The 21,104-nt window shown below is 43.3% G+C and overlaps 1 protein-coding gene across 1 annotated transcript in view; it reads right to left on the bottom strand.

Annotated features, from left to right (window-relative positions):
• Positions 1–21,104, bottom strand: part of KCNK10 (potassium two pore domain channel subfamily K member 10) — a 69,603-nt gene that overhangs the window by 28,151 nt on the left and 20,348 nt on the right. The window contains exon 3 of the mRNA XM_081830085.1: positions 11,121–11,281. Coding sequence (XP_081686211.1) covers positions 11,121–11,281 — 161 coding nt within the window. The remainder of the gene's footprint in view (positions 1–11,120; positions 11,282–21,104) is intronic.

Genomic DNA, 21,104 nt, shown 5'->3' with positions numbered 1-21,104 from the left:
GCATGGAGCACTGGGTGTTATGCACAAACAATGAATCATGGAACACTACATCTAAAACTAATGATGTAATGTATGGGGATTAACATAAGAATAAAAAAATTAAAAAAAAAAAGAAATTCCTCAATATACACACAATAGAATGTTTTGTATCCACTGATTGAATTCTTAATGATGATCCTTCCACATACATTCAAAAAAGGGTAGTATATATGTGAAGGAGACGTACTATTTATTCTGTCTACCAGCAATGTTTGAAGTACAAAAAGTAATTCTCTGATCCTTTATAATAGCACCTCAGGCCCCTGGGAACCCACCACCCACAGGGTGAGAACCACAGCTCTATGCTAACAAGAGACTAAAGCTCAGCTGTGAACTCCCAAGACTCGGTGCAAAACCATTAAATCAAAAATGCTATGATGCACAAATGCAGCTCTTTGCAGAAAATAAAAAGTGAAATATTTTCCCCCAGAAAGACAAAGTGTATTTCCTCTAACAGGAATGCACATGTCCTAGGCTAGACTTAATTCGGGCAGCCCTGCCTTACATAGAGTTCTCAGAGCCTGTTCAGCAGTATGACTATACTATGCCCCTCGCGCAGTCACTTCCCAAGGGAGCTGCCTCTTTGGGATTGCTGTTCCAAACAGTGGCATGCCTCTCAATGAGGATGTCTTCTAAACACTTTCCCTTGCCTCAAGCAATGAGAAATTTATCCATGACTACTGACATATATAGTTGCTTAGAAATCACGTTCATTGCTGCCCTGGTATAAACATGCTGATCAGATACCCAGCACCGTGATGGGCAGACTCAGCTCAACAAGGGCGTGTCTCAATTTTAATTTGTTGTAAGCTACACTGGAGTGGGTTATTACTTGCTTGACTCACAGAGGTAGCATGAGGCTAAATGTGTAAAAAAGAAAAAGGTTGTTTTTTTTTTTACATTGACATATGTAACCAAAAAAGAGAAAAGAGTTCTATAAAAAGGCAAAGGGTTATTACTCTATTAAATCAGTGCCTTCCAGCGTGACCAAACTAGCCTGTGAAATTTGGTGATGAAGGGTGAACATGGGAAATCATCATCCACCTGTTAAGCTGGTTTTATGATACTAATACAAATGTGAGTCCTAACAAAATTCCTGCATTAAATCCATTAACTCAAAAGTACCTGGAAGTTTTATTTTTTTAAATATTTCATTTATTTATCTGAGAGAGAGAGAGAAATCACAAGCGGGGGTGGGTGTAGAGGGAGAAGCAGACTCCCCAATAAGCAGGGAGCCCGATGTGGGATTCAATCCCAGGACACTGGGATCACAACCTGAGACGAAGGGAGACACTTAACCAACTGAGCCACCCAGGCGCCCAGTACCTGGAAGTTTTAGAAACAGGTTACCAGGTTACCATGTGGTAGATCTAAAGCATCGCTGGACTTGTGGTGGCCCCAACATGCAAAGATATAAAATGTCTCAATAAAACCCCTGAAATTCTAGAAAGTGATCATGTGTTCAGTGGGCAAGTCCTAACAGATAATGAATATCCATAAAAATCTTCCACAGACTTTCCTCTGTTGGATGACCGTTGAAGAAGAGCTTCTTCCACATTTCTTGAGTTTAGGGCTGAGTTAAATCCCCACTGGGAATTAAGGTCTTGGTGTTGGTTCCCTCAAACTCCAGATTCTCAAAACCATTGAGGCAGAGCATTGAGACAATCTAATGAATCCAGGAAAAGGAGAATGATTTGGAGGGCAAGACCAGCTGGCTCAGATCACCAAGAGGCTAGGGTTCGAGCTGTGTGTTCCTCTTATTATCCACAGTGACTGAGTTGTACGAAGTGGGGTGATGAGGTGCAAGAACAGAGAGTGGAGAATATCATCTGCCTGGCAACCTCTTTTTTGCAGGTGGCCCAGGATGAGACAGCCATTGGGACAGCATAAGCCCTTCTTTTATGAGCCCATATTTGCATTAGTCACATAGCAGACATGAGCAAGGGGACATTTAAATCCTAGATGAATCTCCAAGAGAAGGGAACACCATGAAAGAGATGTTTGCTAATAATGAAGCAATATTAGGGAGATAGCGCAGGCACCCAGAGAAGAATCAGAGACTATTGTCCAATTCAAAGTATCAACAGATCATATGAAACCAGAAAACTAAAACCCTTGGAAAGAAGAGAAAGACAGGGCCAATACTAACTTTTCCTCAACTAGCCATCTTTATCTGTCCCAAGGTCTTCCTAAATCTCTCATGGAGACTCTTCTGAACCATCAGATGCCAACCCTACCTTACAAGAGAAAGAAGGAAGGAAGGATAGTGGAAAGACTAAGTCTATGCATGCACACTGGGGCACAGTCACCTGCTTTGGAATCCTTGCCCTGTCATTTAGGGGCTGGGTGACCTTGGGCAGGTCACAGAGCAGTCTAAGCATTCTAATCTCATAAGATGAAGAAGATGATAATGGTCTCTCTGGGAAGGCCATGGTGCAGCTTACTCTGGGTAAAGCCCACAACCCAGGGTGTGGCATACAGTAAACTCTCAAAGCAGACTAGCAACTCATTTCTAGACTTCGATACTGAGGTGCCATAATACTCAGTCTGACCTCAACCAAATCCTACTGGACAAACGACAAATCCGAGGCTCCCTACAAAGGTCCCTACACATGGAAGTTCACCAGTGATTTGCCACCGCTAAGTAACAATCAGATTCCCAGAAGTTACCTGCAATCAGAGCTTGCCAAAGAGAGAGACTTTGTTAAAACTACCTTAAAGATGTTTAAATGTTAAACACTATGTGGGCAGTATTTTATGTAGTTATATTTTAGGTAGAGTTTGAGAGCTTTAATGTTTATAGAGAAGAGTGAAAATGCATTTTAAAAGCCATTAAAGCCTACAGCGATCTCAGATGACCACAGGAAACACCAAACAAACACCAGCTAGCTACCAAAGATGAGCCAAAAAAGAGGAAGAATCATACATTCGATTAGTGCCTACGGGGTCAGCTAACGTCAGTGCTGAGATGGTTTGCCTGCTAAAAAATACCAGCCAGAACAATCTATCTTTATGTATATCACCAGGGTCAGGCCCCCAGGCATTTTCCCTCATTGGTGACAAACGATCTTATTCCCAGAGCATAAAATTTCTAAAGCCCCCTTTAAGGACCCATGTGAGAGAGGAGAGCTCTGGGCAGGAATGGCACCAGTGATGAAGAAGCAGTTAAGACCATTGGTAGGGACACGGGAATTGGAGTGGAAGATTCAGCCAGGGGAGCAGGGCATGCACCTTGGGACCTGTGAGGCAAATGACTCCTTACATTTCAGCAGAGCTGTGGCTTAACTGGGGCGATTTTTCCCCGAGGGGACATTTACTCATGTCTGGAGATGTTTTTGGCTGTCATAACTGGGGGCACTGGTGATCCCGGCATCTAGTGAGTGGAGGCCAGAGATGCCACCTAACAACCTGCAATGCACAGGGCAGGGCCCATGACAAAAATCCAGACCCAAATGTCAATAATGCCAAGGCGGAGCAATCCTGCATTACAGGAAGAGAGAAAAGAGGCCTGAGGCCATTCACAGACAGACTTTGTCACAGGCTGTCATTAACAGATGTTGTGCATTCGGGCACCCGGTGTCTCAGTCTGTTAAGCGTATGCCTTCAGCTCAGGTCATTATCCCAGGGTCCTGGGATCTAGTCCCGCATCGGGCTCCCTGCTCAGCGGGGAGTCTGCTTGTCCCTCTCCGTCTGCCCCTCCTCGCACTCATGCTCTCTCTCTCTCTCTCTCTCAAAGAAATAAATAAAATCTTAAAAAAAAAAACAGATGTTGTGCAGTCTGGTTTGTGACTGTCATTTACGGAGTGTGTCTCAAGTTCACATCCGTGCCTATCATTAAAGCCAGACAATATCTTTAATTTAGAAGAGGCCTGTTTGATAAAGCTTTAAAAATATTTACCTTCTTTGAAATTGTTTTTAAAACAATTACTTCCCAACTCCTACCAGTCCCTGAGGGAAAGTAAGAAAGCCATTGTTCACATTAAAACCAGGATCTTCTCTCTGATCAAAATAAACCCACATTATCCATGTAACATGAATTCTACTGAGTTATGTCTCAGGAATTTTTAATACAGTATGCACTAGTTTAAGTGTGATACAGAGGCGAACAGACACATACACATATGTGTACACACACACACACACACTTGGGCACTCTCACCCTCCATTCACCCCCCCCACCTCTTTAGGCTGGTGTACATAACTAACACCCAGTGAATATTTCCACTACTAATAGAATTGGAAAATTGTAGTTGAACTCACAGAGCTGAAAGAACACCCAATTTCCAAAACCAGAGATTTTATCTTCTTGAAATAATAATTCTTTTAAGTTAACCCCATTGCAATTGGGGGCTAGCTCAAAGACCACTTGTGAGTAACAGAAGGCTCTTGCCCTGTATGCCCTTCAAAGTCTTTCCCTGACTCATGCCAGGCACATGGCAGAGGCCCCCAGCAGTCCTTGGCTTCCACCACCAGCCCCTGCCTGCAATCCAAAGTGATTGATTAGCCCACTAATTGAGCATCATTAGCAGATTGAGACTGTCATCACCCCATCTTAAGCATCTTACAGCCTCTAAAGTCCCCAAGCAATCATGGTGCTGATAAGCCTAGGGTAATGTGTTATTATTTGTCAGCTACACCGAGGCTCCTTTGGCTCCAAAGGCAAACATTTCTGCTATATCCTTGGGGAAAAAGCCAAAGAAGAAAAAGAGTATCTCTTGGTTTTAAAGGTAATATCAAAAAGCTTGCTGTTCAGCCAGATAAAAAGAGGCAGCTGCTTCCCACCAGAGGCCAAAGTCCAGTTCAGAGCAAGAAAATGGGATCCAGTCCAAAATCTGACCAGTTTTCCCACAGCATCCTATCAGGTGACAGTTGGCCTGGCCCAGCAAAAGAGCCAGCCCACAGCAGGGGAGAGAGAAGCTTCCCGATTCTAAAATCTGCTTCAGAACTCAAGGTCAGCCTTATTTAATCCCAAATAATTATCCTTCCTTGCTAACTGCCCAGATCTCCCTCTGGAAACCCAGGAAGAATTATTTTTACTTTATATTATATAAATACTTAAAAATCATCTCCATGAATTAGCATGACATGTTCAAAAATCTTGCACTCTACATTGGTTTCATAGCATGGATGACTATATTTGACAGTAAATATTTTTGGCCCACCTGGAAGAAGTTAAGGCAGGATTACTAGTTCAAGCCCAGGCTATACCCCCAACTCACTGTGTGGCTCTAGGCACATCACTTAACAAATCATGGGCTCCATTTCTCAGATGTGAAATGAGCCTCACAGAGTAGTGTTCCCCAAAGAGTGACCCACAGGCCAACTGCATCTAAATCTTAAGGATGCTTATCACCCTAGAGAGGGGCCCACAGATAATCCCAGACATTACTAGTATTCATGCATTCTCCCATCCTGGAAATCACTTCCTGGAGATCAAACAATGCATTACAGGCTCCTCTGTGGTTGGCTGGGGCTGAGTGACTGCTTGGAGCCAATGGGTCAAAAGGCCAAAGCTCCCAAGGGCCAGGGTGCAATGCCCATCTCTCTTCCTCAGCCTGGAGGGTTCCCAGAGCTACAGCAGCTCTAGCAAGGGTGAGAGAAAGCTAGGATTGTTTGATATCCCAGCATAAGTTAGTCTTCCCTGACTGATTCGAGGATCCTAAAGACCATCTGATTTATGACAAGGAGGGAAGATAGCTTCCCTATGAGTGGTCTATGTGGCTAGTGGTTGACTGACACCTGAGCCAGATGCTGTCATTTTCTTACCCCAACTTCTTCTTCGCTACCAGAATTCTCACTTTGTTCATCACAGCAAGGCAGTCAGTCCCAGGAGATGAAGCATGATGCCTCTGTGCCAAGGGTTCTGAAACTTTAGTAGGCATCAGAATCACCTAGAAAGCTTGGTGGATACAGATTGCTGGGCCCCAACTTTGCTAAGAATTTTCATTTCTAACAAGTTCCCAGAGGATGCTGATGCTGATGGTCCAGGGAACCACACTCTGAGAACCACTGATCTCAATCAATGGATCCCACGCTTCTTTGTCAGATACTCACTTTCTTAACTTCCCTTGCAGGTGGGAATGGTCATATGACCCAGTTCTGGTCAGTGAGACAGAGCGAAGTCTGCAGGGTAACTTCTGGGGAAGATTTTTCTCCCATAAAAGGAGACCTTTTGTCTTGCCTTAAATGTGGTCGAGTGAAAACATGACATTTGGTCCTGAGGCAGCCATCTTGCAAACCATGAGGTAACAAGCCTGAGGATGAAAAGCCAACATGCCAAGGACAGCAGAGCAGAAAGAGAGAACAAAACATGGGTAAACTCGTGTGAAGTTGTGATTTATAACAGGAAATAAATATTTGGTCTTCCTCCCATTCCTGGCACAGAGGTCCCAAAACCCTTGGAACTTCCTGTGATGAGAGTGACAAAGGTGTTTTTTGTTACGTCAATGACATGACTTTTGGATCACCTAGGGATGAGGGCTGGGTGCCAGGGGAACCAACCAGAAATAGAGGTTTGGAACTCTCAATCCCACACCCTGATTTCTGAGGAGCGGGGAAGGGCTAGAGGTTGAATCAATCATCAATGGCCAATGATTGAATCAATCATGCCTATGTAATGAAGCCTCCATAAAAACCAAAAAGGAGGGGATTCAAGGAGCTTCCAGGTTGGTGAACCTGGAACTATGTACTACTGTGCCAGGCCCCAACTTCCACAGGGACAGAAGCTCCTTTATCCAGGACCTCCCACGCATGTTCTCATCTGGCTGTTGACTTATATCCTCTACAATCCTTCAGAATAAACTTGTAATCTAGTGAGTAAACTGGTTTCCTGAGTTCTGTGAACCATTCTAACAGATTTATTGAACCCAAGGAGCAGGTCATGGGAACCTGTGATCGACAGCCATATGGTCAGAAGCATAGGGAAAAACCTGGACTCAAGGCTGGCATCTGAAGCGAAGGGCCATCTTGGGACTGAGCCCTTAACTTATGGTATCTGATGCTATCTCCAGGTAGATAGAGTCAGAATTGAGTTGAACTGTAGAGCATCCAGCTGGCATCAAAGAATTGCTTGGTGGTGTAGGAGGAAAAAATCTACACATCAGAATTGGTACCACAATCCTGAACTTCTCACTGGGGAACTGATACACCAAACCTGAAACAACCTTCCTCCAGGCTTCTTGTTATGCGAGATAAGTAAGTGTTGAACTTTTAACCCATGGTTAATCAGTGTTGGGGCAATGTCCATTTTCCTGGCCTCATGTTCCATGTGGAAGGACTTCAGCCAGAGTCTCACTCTGGCTGCTCAATCAGACAAGTGACTTACAGGCAGACTTAGCGGAAGGGACTGAGCTCCTTCACCTCAGCCCCCTGCTTATCCTATCTGAAACCATCTGCTACATAGAGGTATACTTTGATTTTCTCTCTATGATTTAGCAAGGTTAGTGGGGCTGACCCTGCTCTCATTGAGAGGGCCTGTGCTGCCAATGACTAGAAGAGATGGAATTTCGAAAATGGCCCATGAAAATATCCCACCCTAATCCCCAGGACCTCTGCTATAACGAGCTATCACTCCCACGACTATGATACATCATATGGCAGAGTTGACCTTAAGATATGGAAATTATCCATGTGAGCCTAATCAAATCACATGAGCCCTTAAAAGCAGGGCACTTTCTCAGGCTGGTGGCAGAGGAACAAAGGGAAGTCCGAGAGATACAAAACACCAGAAGAATTCCATGTTGGCTTTAAAGATGGAGGGGCCATGTGCCAAGGAATTCAGACATCTCCTAGAAGCTGAGCATGGATGACCTCCACCTGACAACTGGCAAGGACACAGGAATCTCAGTCAGTCCTATGACCAGTGGCAACTGATTTTTGCCAAAATCTGAATGAGTTTGGAAGCAGATTCTTCCCCAGATCCAGAGCCCAACCCAGCCCACACCTTCATTTCAGCCCCATGCTATGCTGAACATAGCACCCAGACAAGCCCACCCGGACTTCTGACCTAGAGAACTGTGATACAATAAATGGATGTTGTTTTAAGCTTCTGCACTTGTGATAATCTGTTACACATCATTAGAAAACTAATACAGCGGGGAAGTCCTTCTGATTGAGGGGGAAGTCGTTAATAAGTCTTTTTAGCATCAAAACCAAAGCTACAAGGCACCTGGGTGGCTCGGTCAGTTAAGCATCTGCCTTCACCTCAGGTCATGATCTCTGGGTCCTGGGATGGAGCCCTGCATCAGGCTTCCTGCTCCTTTCTCAGTCTGCTTCTTCGTCTCTCTCTGTACCTCCACTTATGCTCACTCTCTCTCTCTCTCAAACGAATAAATAAAATCTTAAAAAAAAAAAAACTACATCCTCTGATCAGCTTATCAGCAATAAAGCTGACATCTTAATCTTCATCTGACTCCCATGTGTATTTCTCAATTATTTCTGATTTCAGAAGGGGAAAAAAGGGAAGGGAAAAAAGGTTTTATTTATTCACCCAATATAAACCCCAATAGGCAGATATTGTATTACTCTGCAGCCAAAAGCATCCCTAAATAATACATTAACCTCCAGCAACTCTTTAAAATGAGGCTCAGAGCTGGGATGTGGTAGAAAGACCCAAATCATGTCACCTCAGAACACAGGCATCCAGAAGGCTTATTTTATATTTTATCTTTACGTTAAAAATCGTCTCTTCCCTACAGAGGAGAGAAAACACAGCAGATGAAGAAAAAGACTTAATCCTTGAATGGGTGGGGGAAAAAAATGTACCTTCCCCACAGGAACTAAAAATCCATAACCCCCAATTTCGTTGGTTTATAAAATTTTCAATTTTCAAGTAATCACCTAAGAGTACCTGGCCTTTGAGATGTCGTTTAAATGAATGGCAAAGCGCTTTGAGATTTTCCACCAAAACTACAGGCAGCCAGTGAAGTGCAGATGGGTTGTTTGTGTATTCAGGAAGTGCGCTTCTACTCCTCCTGGAACTCAGTCACTCCTTCCAACAGCACCCTCCTCCAATGCTCTGCAAATGCATACATCGCAGGCTGCCAATTTGATAATATACTGCTATTTCCTTCCCAAAAAACTCCCAGTCTTTGATGGCGCTGCAAGGAATTGAGTGCGCCATCAGCATAAAAATGAAATGCAAGGTTTTTAAGGCTCTGTCCCAGAGTCCTTTGAACCATCCATCTGAGAGGCAGCTTTAAGGGAAGGAGATGAGTACTCCTTCCCTTAAAATTAGTTTGAAATTCATTAGGGGAAACTAAGTCCCCAAATTCAGTAGCAGATGTGGTCACAATGACTGCAATCTCTTCCTTCATTTAGAATATAGTAACTAATTTTTTTTTTCCTAAAAGGGGTACTTCAAAAGCTTTTAGTGCAACCCTTTCTTTCTACAAATAAGGAAACTGAGATCTAGAGCAGCTACATAAAATTAAAAATGCTGGAGCAGTCATTTTTCCATCTGAATCCTGTTCTTCTGAGTGTTCAATCCTCTCTACCTTGGAGGGCCATGAGGCCCTGGCTAACAGGGCACCTCCGAGAAGCTCAAAGCAGCTCTTGGAGACGGGTTTGGAGATGGAGCCTTGCCATGTCTGGTTTAGGGAAACCTAAACATCTGAGAAGCAGAGAAGTTGAGCTCTGACGGTTTCCATGGTGACCACTGAGCCCAAGTGCATGCTCTAATGAGCCAGCTGGGCAAGCCAGCACCTGGGAGCAAAGGTTGGGGGACATTCGAGGAACATCCACGCGCCGCTGAGCTCCTCAACTGAAATCTGAATGGGTGGCTAGGCTGCTAATAAGGGCTTTTTTTGGGAGACAGATACACAGCAGATCTGAATGAACTCTATATATCTGGCCCTGTGCCAAGCTCTCTTCCACACATTATTTCATTTAATCATCACCAAAACCTTCTAAAGTGGATTCGAATTCTACCCTCCTCTTTCTCACCGATGAGTAAACTGAGGCCGCTCACCCAGGATCACTGAGCTCATAAAAGGCAGCTCTAAGCTAGTTCTCCTGCTCCATTCTCCCAAGCTCACAAACCTGAAACCGCTCACCTGGGGAGGTCCCCTGTCTTTTTCTAAAGAGAAGTCGTGATTTCTTGTCTCAGAGAGAAAAACAAGTGCACATTAGAACTCACCACTGATCTATCTTTGCCCATCATTGCCAGATTCTGAAACGGTCTCAAATTGTCATTTTTAAAAATTAAGTCATCATCAGAAACAACTCCCTGAAGAAGGTTTGAAAGACTCGAGAACTAGGTCAATAATGAAAAAGAGAGCAGAAATGATGTTACACCTGAGTCAAACAAGCTTTCTGTGAGATCATATGAGTAAGTGTTAGTTAAAGGGCATTGAGAACCCCAAGCCAATCACATCTGCTCCACAACCTGTCGCTGAGGACAGGAATGCCACCTTTAGTAAATAAATTCCTTGAGTTGAGTTTTTGTCCCTTGGTTAAAGGCAAGTATTCTCAGGAAGAAAAAAACCCACTAAGATATTGGCAATCATCAACACCTTAGTATAAATTAGTACATCAGTGTACTATTGCTGAGAGAGCACTCAGAAGTGAGACGACAGAGAGGGTGGGGCCATGAAGAGATGGATACAAAGCACGACACAGTATCTGGAAAACGCATGCTTCTGGAAGAGGTCCTAGAAGCCAGGATCAGCCTAAAGACCCCGGACTTGGAAATAAAAAGGAGTGAAGAATTTCCAATAACAAAACAAATGGATTTACTTCTCTACTTTATTGCAAATACACTTAGAAACCCATCTTCCGCCTTTAAGATGGAACTGAATATGCCTCCCATCTTTAGAAAACCTTGTTTTGGTGCACCTATACTTAACCCTCTTGTGTTGTGATTCCAGAAATACCACTGTAAATAAGGAAACTGATAAAGAGAAGTTTAGGCACAGTACTTGTGACTACCATTGGCCAAAACAGAAAATATAATTATAACATTAAACTCTTCCGTTAAAAGTGACAATGATATGATAACACCGTAATCATTCCTTCTGGATCCCATCAGGCTAAAAAGCCAGTTGGATCGCAGAGTTTAGGGTTTAAATAGATGCAGTACTCACTCGAAAGACCTTCTCCACTCTTGCAATGCTCTTCCCAAAAATGGTTCCAAGTTGGTCTCCAATTCCAGCTAATAAGAAACCAAAGAGCGGAATTCCAAAGATGGCATATAAAATACAAAAGATTTTGCCTCCTTCAGTGCTTGGAGCAATATTCCCATACCCTGGTGAGAAACAGTAAAAAGAGAAAGGGAGAGTGGTGAGGTGGTAGAGAAATCAGAGAGCTGAACAAAAGAATCCACAGATTTCTTGAAGGGTTTCTGTGCTCCCCCACTTCACGAGCTTCCGGGAGCAGAGCATCATCAAAAATCTAACATTCAGAACATTGTTCCATTACTTCTCTCCCTTCTCTCCCTGGAAACAGTTTTAAGGAGATCCAGCCTTCCTGGATCTTAATGTGTTTAATTAGATTACATTTTAGGAAATTCGTAGTCACCCAGAATTGCACTGCTGATGAAAACAAGTATCATCCATTTCAGAAACACCAAATATCTTGGTTCAGGGGTTCAGGGAGACCTGAAGATCCAAGGAGCATTCACCATTGCCCTTTTTAGATTGGAAAAGAGCTTCTTTACAGTCTCTTCCCACGAGCATCCCCTCCACTTGACAGACTGGCTGTCTTCAACATTTGGCTCTATAGGGTGATGGGTGCTCCGCATTAGGCAGGATATGTGGTCTAGCACAAATTCAGAAAGGACTCATGGATCATACAGCCCTGAGAAGCCTGAAAACAGAAGAACAGGGAAGGAAAACAGTGCCTCTTCCTGCATTGACAGTGATGTTTAGCTCTACTTGGCTCTTTTTCTCTTTACTGGGAACTTTCATCATGTCTGGGTCATGCCTCTCTTCCCACCCACTTCTTTCATCAAGGGCTATCAGGCGCTAAATATATGTTTATTGGTGGAATGGATGTGTGAATATAAAAGAATCTTTTTATAGCCATGTCTATAATATGTATTTCAAATAGTGCTTGAAAACACCAACATCTGCATTCTTAAGAATTCTGCAATTATGTAAGTAACTTCTGTATAGTGAGCACTGGGCTTCCTCTATATGGATGGGGCTAACGGAAGTGGTGCTGGGAAAAAAAGGCTATGGTATTGGCATGATATAGAGAGAGATGAGAATCTAAATTGCTTGATATCCAGTTTCATGTCAATGAGTACTGCAATGTTATGCTAACTAGCATCTGGACAGTCACCCAACTGTTCTCCCATATTAGGGTAACTCAGGTGGGGCCTGTTTCTAAATCCATGAGATGAGTGAGTTACTGGGTTCAAGGCTGTGAGCATGTTAGGGATGCGGCACAGCCAAGGCCAAGGTCGATGCTGCCCCATCCCGAACCTCCGATGAGCCTGGAAAACTCTCGCTGCTGCTGTCTGATTTTGGGTGATGAGTCACCTGGCTATTTTCCTTTTCAATTTTCTTGTCAGAATCATTCAAACCTTTTATCAGGAATTATCTAAATTCCAGTTTCCATTTCTCAAATGAGTGTTCAGGCAGGCCTTCCTCATCTTACATTCCTTTTACTCAGCACCCTTTTCACTTAATTGTGCAAAAGAGACTCTTGGAACTTTTTTCAGGTGCTTTCAGGAACTTGGACAAAACCATTTTTCTAGGGGCGCCTGGGTGGCTCCGTCAGTTAAGCGTCTGCTTTTGGCTCAGGTCATGATCCCAAGGTCCTGGGATCGAGCCCCATGTCAGCCTCCCTGCTCAGCAGGGAATCTGCTTCTCCCTCTCCCTTGCACCCTCCCCTGCTCTTGCTCACTCTCCCTCTCTCTCTCTCTCGAATGAATAACATCTTTAAAAAAAAAAATTTTTTTCTAAGTGTTGCCCTCTAGAATAATCTGATTGACACTGAAAAGGGAATAAATGTGCCTACACAGCTTCACTTCACTCAGGTCGATGGGGACCTATGGAAACATCTATGACTCTTGCTTGACTGTCTCAGAGTTGACCGATCACTGTCAGGGAAGGTAGGTTCTCTTTTCGTCTCAATATCTCAGAAGGAAACATGTTGTAGACACAGCACAGGCAAACAAATTGCTGAATAGGCATCTCATTAGCCCCAACAAGAGGTGCACACTCTTCCCCCAGCTTTTGGTGAGGACCTGCCCCACTGCCTGGGTAAGGACTGTGTTCAGGGAATTTCCTGGTATCATCCAAGGGGCATGACAAAGAAGAGAGAAGACAGAGGGTCCAGATCCAATTCCACCTCACTCTACCTGGTTGTCCCCAGAGTCACTTAACCTCCACAGATCCCAGCCTTAGAGGGGTTTGAGGATCATGTGGAAAAATCAGTGAACTGTAAAGGACCATACGAATGCAAAGCAGTATTACTACTAGCAGTATTATTACTACAATTGGCTCCTTATTTAGTCAGTGTTTCACAGACTAGAACACTAAGATAAAGTTAAAGCAAAGCTCTTGGGTAAGGACACCAGTGAAGTAAAATTCAAATAAATCTTTAAATATATTTAAGGCCATTATTTCATACTGGGCATAAGGTAATTGCCATTCTTGAGTAACGCTGTGTTTGTGCATTGTGTGTGTGTGTACATGTGTGTGTATGTGTGTGTGTGTCCCTTGCCTCTGATGAACTATATGGAAAACCTGTCCCAGTGGAACCCTTTCAACACTGTCATTCTAGACTTTTAACATTTTGGAGCTTTGCTCTGAGGCAATGGGAGGGCCACATGCCTGGATATTTGGCTCTACTTTACCGAGACTGTTAGACTGCTCTGCCCATCCATCCAGGATCCTTGGCAGAACTTTGAAGGAGGGGGTGGTGGTCACATAGGCTCAAGACTGGAGACTGCAGGGCTTCCTGTTCTGACGCTTCCACTTCCTGACTCTCAGATCTTGAGGATTTCCCTAACCTTTCTGCCTCACTCTCCTCCTCTGACATGGGGCTAAAGATAGCACCTGCCTTTTGCTATTAAAGATGAAATGAGGAGCGCCTGGGTGGCTCAGTCGGTTAGGCGCCGACTCTTGGTTTCAGCTCAGGTCGTGAACTCAGGGTCATGGAATCAAGTCCCACCACGTCAGGCTCCGCGATCAGTATGGAGTCTGCTTGGGATTCTCTCTCTCCCTCTCCCTCTACCCCTCCCCCCCCAAAAAAAACACACAAATAAATCTTTTGTTAAAAAAAAAAAAAGATGGAATGGGTTACATGCGAAGTATGAGTTGCCTGTGGAGATTAAATACATATAAATCATGACACAAATCATGACGCAATACTTGGTAAGTATTAGCAATTATCATCTATCTTGCCCGGGGTTTTCTGTAGGAAGGAATCACTTCTGAGCAATATTTCTCCGGGAAAACTAAGCCCCAGGAGAAAACAGATGGTTGGTTCCTGTCTTCCGTCTGGAAACTCCGCTGTTCTCCCACAGTGCCAGGCCAAGGAACAGAATGTCTGTACCACCAGTGGGGCTGGATCCATGAGTTGGATGGGCCCACCGTTGCATTTGGGGTGTGGGCATCTCTCGGCGCGGCTAGGGGCAGCAACACTGGGAAATGAAATGAGGTGATGTGGCAGCGAGAAAGGCAATTGGTCAGGGAGAACTAGCCTAGAACATGAGAACTGGTTTAAGGAAAGCAAAAGAAGTCGAAAGAGTGACTTCTGGCCAGAGAGGACCAGCCCGGCAAGAAGTGTCTGTTATGAATGAGAAGGACCAAGGCAGGGCTTCACTGTGTTTACCTTTGGCCAGAAAACAGTTCCAGGCCCTTTTTGAAGAGAAAGCTGGTGTTTAAAGGAGGCTGCCTGAGTAGCTCATGTGTAACACTTCCATTTGCTATTTACATGCCAAAGTCAGATCTTTGCCAAACCATGCGCCGTTCAACCCTGTTATCTGGTTAAGAGTGTGTGTTCTAGACCCAGAATGTCTATGTGTGCTAAACCGGCTTTCTGGGGGTGAAATCTGTGCACCCACACTAAGAAGGGCCCCATGCTTGGTTTATTGAGCTGCTGTTGCCATTTTGACGTTCTTAACCATTTTTTAGCAAGGGACCGCATTTTCATTTTGCGCTGGGCCCTACACATTACGTAGCTGATCCTGGTGAATGTAGCTAGGCTCCACTGCTTACTAGCCGTGAGATATTGGCCAAGTTACTTGACATCTTGGAGCCTCCGTTTTCTCATCGGTCAACTGAGGTTATTAACAGTACCTACTGGATATGCTTAATGAGAGACTAAGATAATTACGTGGAGCCCAGTGCCTGGCACCTAGTGAGCACTCAGTAAATGTTAGCCCCAATGACGGCTATCTCCAAAGCCACAGGTTAGCACCCAGTTCAGGTGCTGTGTAAGTAGAAATAGCTGCTCAGGTACTTTGGCAGGTACAACTCCTAATTAAGGCCAACGGGCAAGTGACAGTTACTAGCTACAGTCTGGGACCTGACCAGGTGCTCTCTCTGATATGAGTAGAGTCAGATGATTCAATCCGAAAATGTCTCAAAGACTAAAGTCTACTAGCATTCCATAGCTGTTGATAAGAATGCCATCATTTGCTGCCCTTACAAATAATGGCTTGTGGGAAAGCATCTGAACAAAGGAGTGAGCATCATTCCTCCAGCTTAGAAACCCCAGTTGGTAGGAACTCACCAGCAGAGTCAACAGTCAAGAGCAGGTGGGACTTTCCCACATCAGAATTAGTTACTGAGAGAGGGGACCGGGGACAGCGAGCCCTCTGCAAAGACTGAACAGGGTCTAGTCTTCCTTGGCATTGCTCCTAGTTTGGAGAAGTGCCTGAGCATATGCCCTTTTGCTACACATTTGTAAGCCTTCCTGTATATGTGAACATAAGAAAACATTGTTTAAAAAGAAGTACTTTGATATCTTCAGATAAAAGAGACCTCTGATACTGAGTAGTATCGCTGCTTTTCAGAAAAGACTGTTATTCCTAAGACCTCTCTATACACATTCTAAATAATGAACACATTTTTCTCGTGTCTGAAAGGTACTCATGTGGCTCATGAGAGTCTTTCTAGAAAGCAATTTGGCAAGCCTTTAAAAAGTCCATGCTCTTTGACACCACACTTCCTTGGGGATTCTCCCAAGGAAACAACCAGAGATGAAGACCACACTTGACACACAAAGATCTTCACCGTGATGTTACACCATCACAAAATAGAAAGAGCTTAAGCCTCCAACAACATGTGACTATGGTGTGGGTAGTGTATTCAATGGAACCCAATAAAAATTATGTTTTTCAAAGAAGCTTAATAATATGGGAAAATGTTTACATTATTGTGTCACAAATTATATGAACTCAAGTAAGCAGGCTAATGTTTGGGTATTTCACAAATAATGAAAAGACAGCTCCTCAGCTCCAGCTACCCCACTGCACAACTCGTAAATAGTGGAAAATTTCTCAAGAACTGGAAGAATTCAAGGGCCCTGAGTTTTCTTAAAAGCCTTGCTACCATATGTGATGAATGAATTCACCACCAAATAATTATTCTTACCATCATTGTACTCAGGTTTTGTTTAGAATTCTCTAACTGTATGATTTTACAAAAAATCCTCCACTCTAGAGTTAAAATTTAGCCGGCTAAATGGTTTTCAACTTACAATGCTTTAGTTTTCAATTAAGAGAGAGAGTGAGAGAGAAAATAGTGCTTTTACCCATTATGTGGAACAAAGACCCAGTCTCTAGGAATGATACTGAGCCATGATACTAAAGTGGACTTGTAATTGGGGCTGGGTTTTATCTTCATTTGTTTTTTGTTTGTATGCTTGTTTTATGGTAGTTTGCTGTTCAGCACCCACCTTCCCTGCAGATTTTGGGGAAGGGTCTTCATCCCATGCATAGATATGACATAGTGTCCTGCCTCCCACAACAGAGGCAACAGAGCCTCCCAGGCAGCCAGGACAAAAATGCCTTGACCCAGAGTCTCATCCAATCAGATGTTCTGCCTAAGACATCAAGAGTGAGTGGCCCAAAGAAGGTGGGGGATAGCACCTGCGACTGCAGGGTCAGGCACAGCCCATCAAGACCAGAGGACACTTACGGGCCCTCCGTGATCTCTGACCTATAAGTGTGTTATTACTCAGGATTTTTTCAGTTTTAGATCATAGAAACCCAAGGCAGTCTGGCTTGAACAAAAACAGAAACACACTGCCCACAGTAAATAAGGGATTCAGCATTTATTTCTTAACACTTTGTGGGTAACTTCATCCAAAGTTCACAAGATGTTAGCCGGACCCCATTTATCACTCTGCTTTTCTTCTGTTGCTTCTTTAGTGTTATCTGAATTCTAGCCAAGAACATGACTGCCAGTCATGGGCCTACTATCTCTTTCCAGATTTACCTCCAGGAAGAAAGAGAGGAAGTCACTTCCTCCAAAGCTTAAGCAAAAGCCTAGGAAGTGAGTTTCTAATTGGCCTAATCTAGATCTCATGTCCACCTCTGAACTAAGGACTGTGGCCAGACACAGGCAAAGCACTAGATTTCTTGGTTTAGGAAATGCGATTCATCCCCTGAAGCCTGGAGGCCAAGCTTGTGGAAGAAGAACACTTAGGAACTGGTTATCAGGAGACAAGAGTGTATAAGTGAATGGACACCAGGCAGCAGAAGCCAAGGACTAAGAGTGATTTGCTCAAACTCAAAGATTCCAGCGTACATACATTACAAAGGGCAGCAAATGTTACATATCAAATGTTTCTCATTAGGCAGATGGCACCACCATTCCCCATCACATAAGGTCATGTGGTCAATAACACTGTTGTTTAATAAACCAAGCCCCTGGGACCCTAACAAGTTGACACAATAAATACCATCAGTGTGCATTCCAACAAAGCTATAGTGTTTTTCAGTGCCTCCTACAGACTACTGATTTAACTATTTTATAAAGCAAGAAAATTAGGATTTTCCTTTTTCTGTCTTCTTTAACATACACTAATGTCTCATGGATCCAACACTGAGTACTGGAGGGCATTTCCCAAAATGTACCTCTTGAAGTGGCTCAGACTTCTTCAGTTTTAATTATTCTACAATAAATCCTCCTAAAATGCATGACACATTTCCTCATCTTAGTAAAACCAGGCTGATGAACACAATTTAACCTGAGACTGGTCTTTTCTGACCCACTACAGTGATGCTCTAGGGTGTCATTGAGTTCTATACCAAATGGTGCCAGGCCACCCTGCTTCCTGTGTTTGGAGCTGTAAGATTGTGGACTAAAATGATCCAGTCTGGTCTAGAGTGTCAAAAGGCTCCTAGGCCCCAAACCCACTAGTGCAATGCACACCTCCAATATTTGTAATAGCCAATCTTAATATATTTGTATATTTGCAAGTGTGAACATGGTATGTCATATAATTAGATTAAAAGACTTTCTAAAAAGAAATGCCAATTCTGTTGCACCCCAAATTTTCTTATTGCATATAACTTTTTGAATGAAACAACACAGGTCCTAAAGGCTAGGTCTAAAAACAGTAACAAAAGCCTGTGCCTCTAAAATAATCCTTAGCCTCTGAAATTTGCACCAATAGGAAATTGATCATCAAAGATGTACATCCCCCAAGGAGGGCACACTATCCAACACCCACATAAGAGGTGGTTGTGAAGGGTTAGGGAGAGGGAAGAACCTCCCAGAAGGCAGAGCTGGGCCTCAGAGAGCAACAGATGAGGGAGGTCTTCCCAGAGAGCATAAAGGGTGTTAATGATGAGATCCTCCCACCTCTCAATGCTATGTGTCTCCCATTCTTCTGAATGAGGATTTTTATTGCAGTGTGACGACACTTTTGTAGAGGGGCAGAAAACTCTCATTTTCAACAGAACTGGGAGAGGAATTTTATCCATAGCTTCCCCCATATGTGTAAGGATTACCAAAAAAGTTGGACGGATGCCATATGGGAAAAAATAAAGAGAAGAGGCACAGAGAAGGAAGAAAGGGCCCACCGGTGGAAAACCCTAGAAAATGCCAGCAAAAATCCAATTATGAAGGCGAGGGTCTCATTCTGAACTTCAAAAAAGATATCCTTGTTTGCACCAAGTATAGAAAACAGGGTGAATAGAGAGAGCAGCAGAAGCCCCCTTGAACATGATCTGGTTCAGAAAAATCAAAGAGGCAGGACTAAACAAAAAATAACATAGATGCTGGATGATTTCCCTTTTAAATACTTGATGCCCAACAAGCTGGATATTCCTGATACAGCTATCTGCCAAATGATTATGTAGGGCTGGGGAGAGGAGAGCCAGGAGAGGTAGGGTAATTTTCCAGGTAGCACATCCCCAACTTTTCTGCTGCCAAAGAGAGAATATCCAGCTTGTTGGGCATCAAGTATTTAAAAGGGAAATCATCCAGCATAAATATAGAACTTCTGCTTTTTTTTATTTAATGTGGAAGGAGCAGCAACACTTACCAATGGATGAAAGACACTCAGCAGAAAAATATTGCCCCAACCAGGCAAAAAGTTTGACCAATTATGAAGTAATCACCTCCAAGAACCTTCACAGCAAAACCACAAAGCAGAAAAGCAAGAAATCAGGAAAGAATCGAAGAGATAACAAGGAAAAATGGAATGTGAGCTAATGGAATTCAGGAAAGAACCACGAAGGGAAAAAAGTCCCCTAATGATCACAAAATGAAAATAAAATTGGAGGAAGTACATGGCAAAATAGGCACCGTGCAAAAACAGGAAAGAAATAGAGAAGATAAAATGAACAAAATGGAAACCACATTTTATGAGTTAAAAAGGAGTAGAGGGGGAAATGACAGGCACAGAAGACAGGGAAAGAAGTGACAACACACGTATAGTCAGAATCCCCAAAGAACAGAACCAAAACCACATGGCAGAGAACGTGTTTAAAGATGACAATCAAGAACACTTTCCTGAAGGGGAAGGGGGCTGGGAGGATGGGGTAATTGGGTGATGGGCATTAAGGAGGGCACAGGATGTAATGAGCACTGGGTGTAATGAATCACTGACCCCCACCTCTGAAACTAATAATGCACTATATGTTAATTAATTGAATTTAAATTTTTAAAAAAGAGAATAAAAAAAGAATGCTTTCCTGAAATAAAAGGGACAAAGCCTAATAGTATTATCAGATGAAAGATAAATATTCTTTTGAGTAGCCAAGCAAAAAGGGGAAATCATTTATAAAAGGGGGAAAAACTTGGACTGGCATCAGGTTTCTCCACAGCAGCACAGATATCAGAAAAGAGTGGATTATCACCCAGAAGACCCTCAAAAGGGAAAATGTGAGTCAAGAATTTCATTTCCAGCCACACTGCCCCAGGAAGGTAAGGCTGCCATTTTGAGCAGTGCAAGGACTGGGGAATATTGCTCCCATGAGTCATTCTTTTTTTTTTTTAAGATTTTATTTATTTATTTGACAGAGAGAGAGAGATAGCGAGAGCAGGAACACAAGCGGGGGAGTGGGAGAGGAAGAAGCAGGCCTCGCGCGGAGCAGAGAGCCCGATGTGGGGCTCGATCCCAGGATGCTGGGATCATGACCTGAGCCGAAGCCAGGCGCTTAATGACTGAGCCACCCAGGCGCCTCTCCATGAGTTATTCTTAAGGCAACTACTTGAAGATAAGTTTCAGCTGAGCAAGTGATGATGGGGAAAGCCACAGAAGGACTAGAGAGGAACACTGACAATATGTAACTTTGTAACTGTGACTAAAACAAATGCGAATATCAGGGTAACAGAACAGAATGTAAATCATATACTCTGACATTATAGAATGATACAGTCAGTAATAATCCACAGCCCAAGAGCGAAAGAAGTTGAGATGCTAAGTTCACTGACTGCATTATACATAATAGCTGAGAGCCAAGAGTTACCATTTGAAGTGAGCAAATCATCGAATAAACAATAAGCATATTTAATAATTTAAAAATAAACATCAAAAGGATGGTGTCAATTAAAATTGTGTGGAGAGAAGAAGAGATGTCATCGCCTACGATAGGGAACTAATAAATACTGCTTAAAGAAGAGAAATTAAGTTTGTTATGTATGATTATAAAGTTA

The sequence above is a fragment of the Leptonychotes weddellii genome, chromosome 9 (assembly GCF_054177405.1).
Source record: "Leptonychotes weddellii isolate Sample4059 chromosome 9, ASM5417740v2, whole genome shotgun sequence".
NCBI classification, from domain to species: domain Eukaryota; kingdom Metazoa; phylum Chordata; class Mammalia; order Carnivora; family Phocidae; genus Leptonychotes; species Leptonychotes weddellii.
This window is presented reverse-complemented; position numbering and strand designations above follow the sequence as displayed.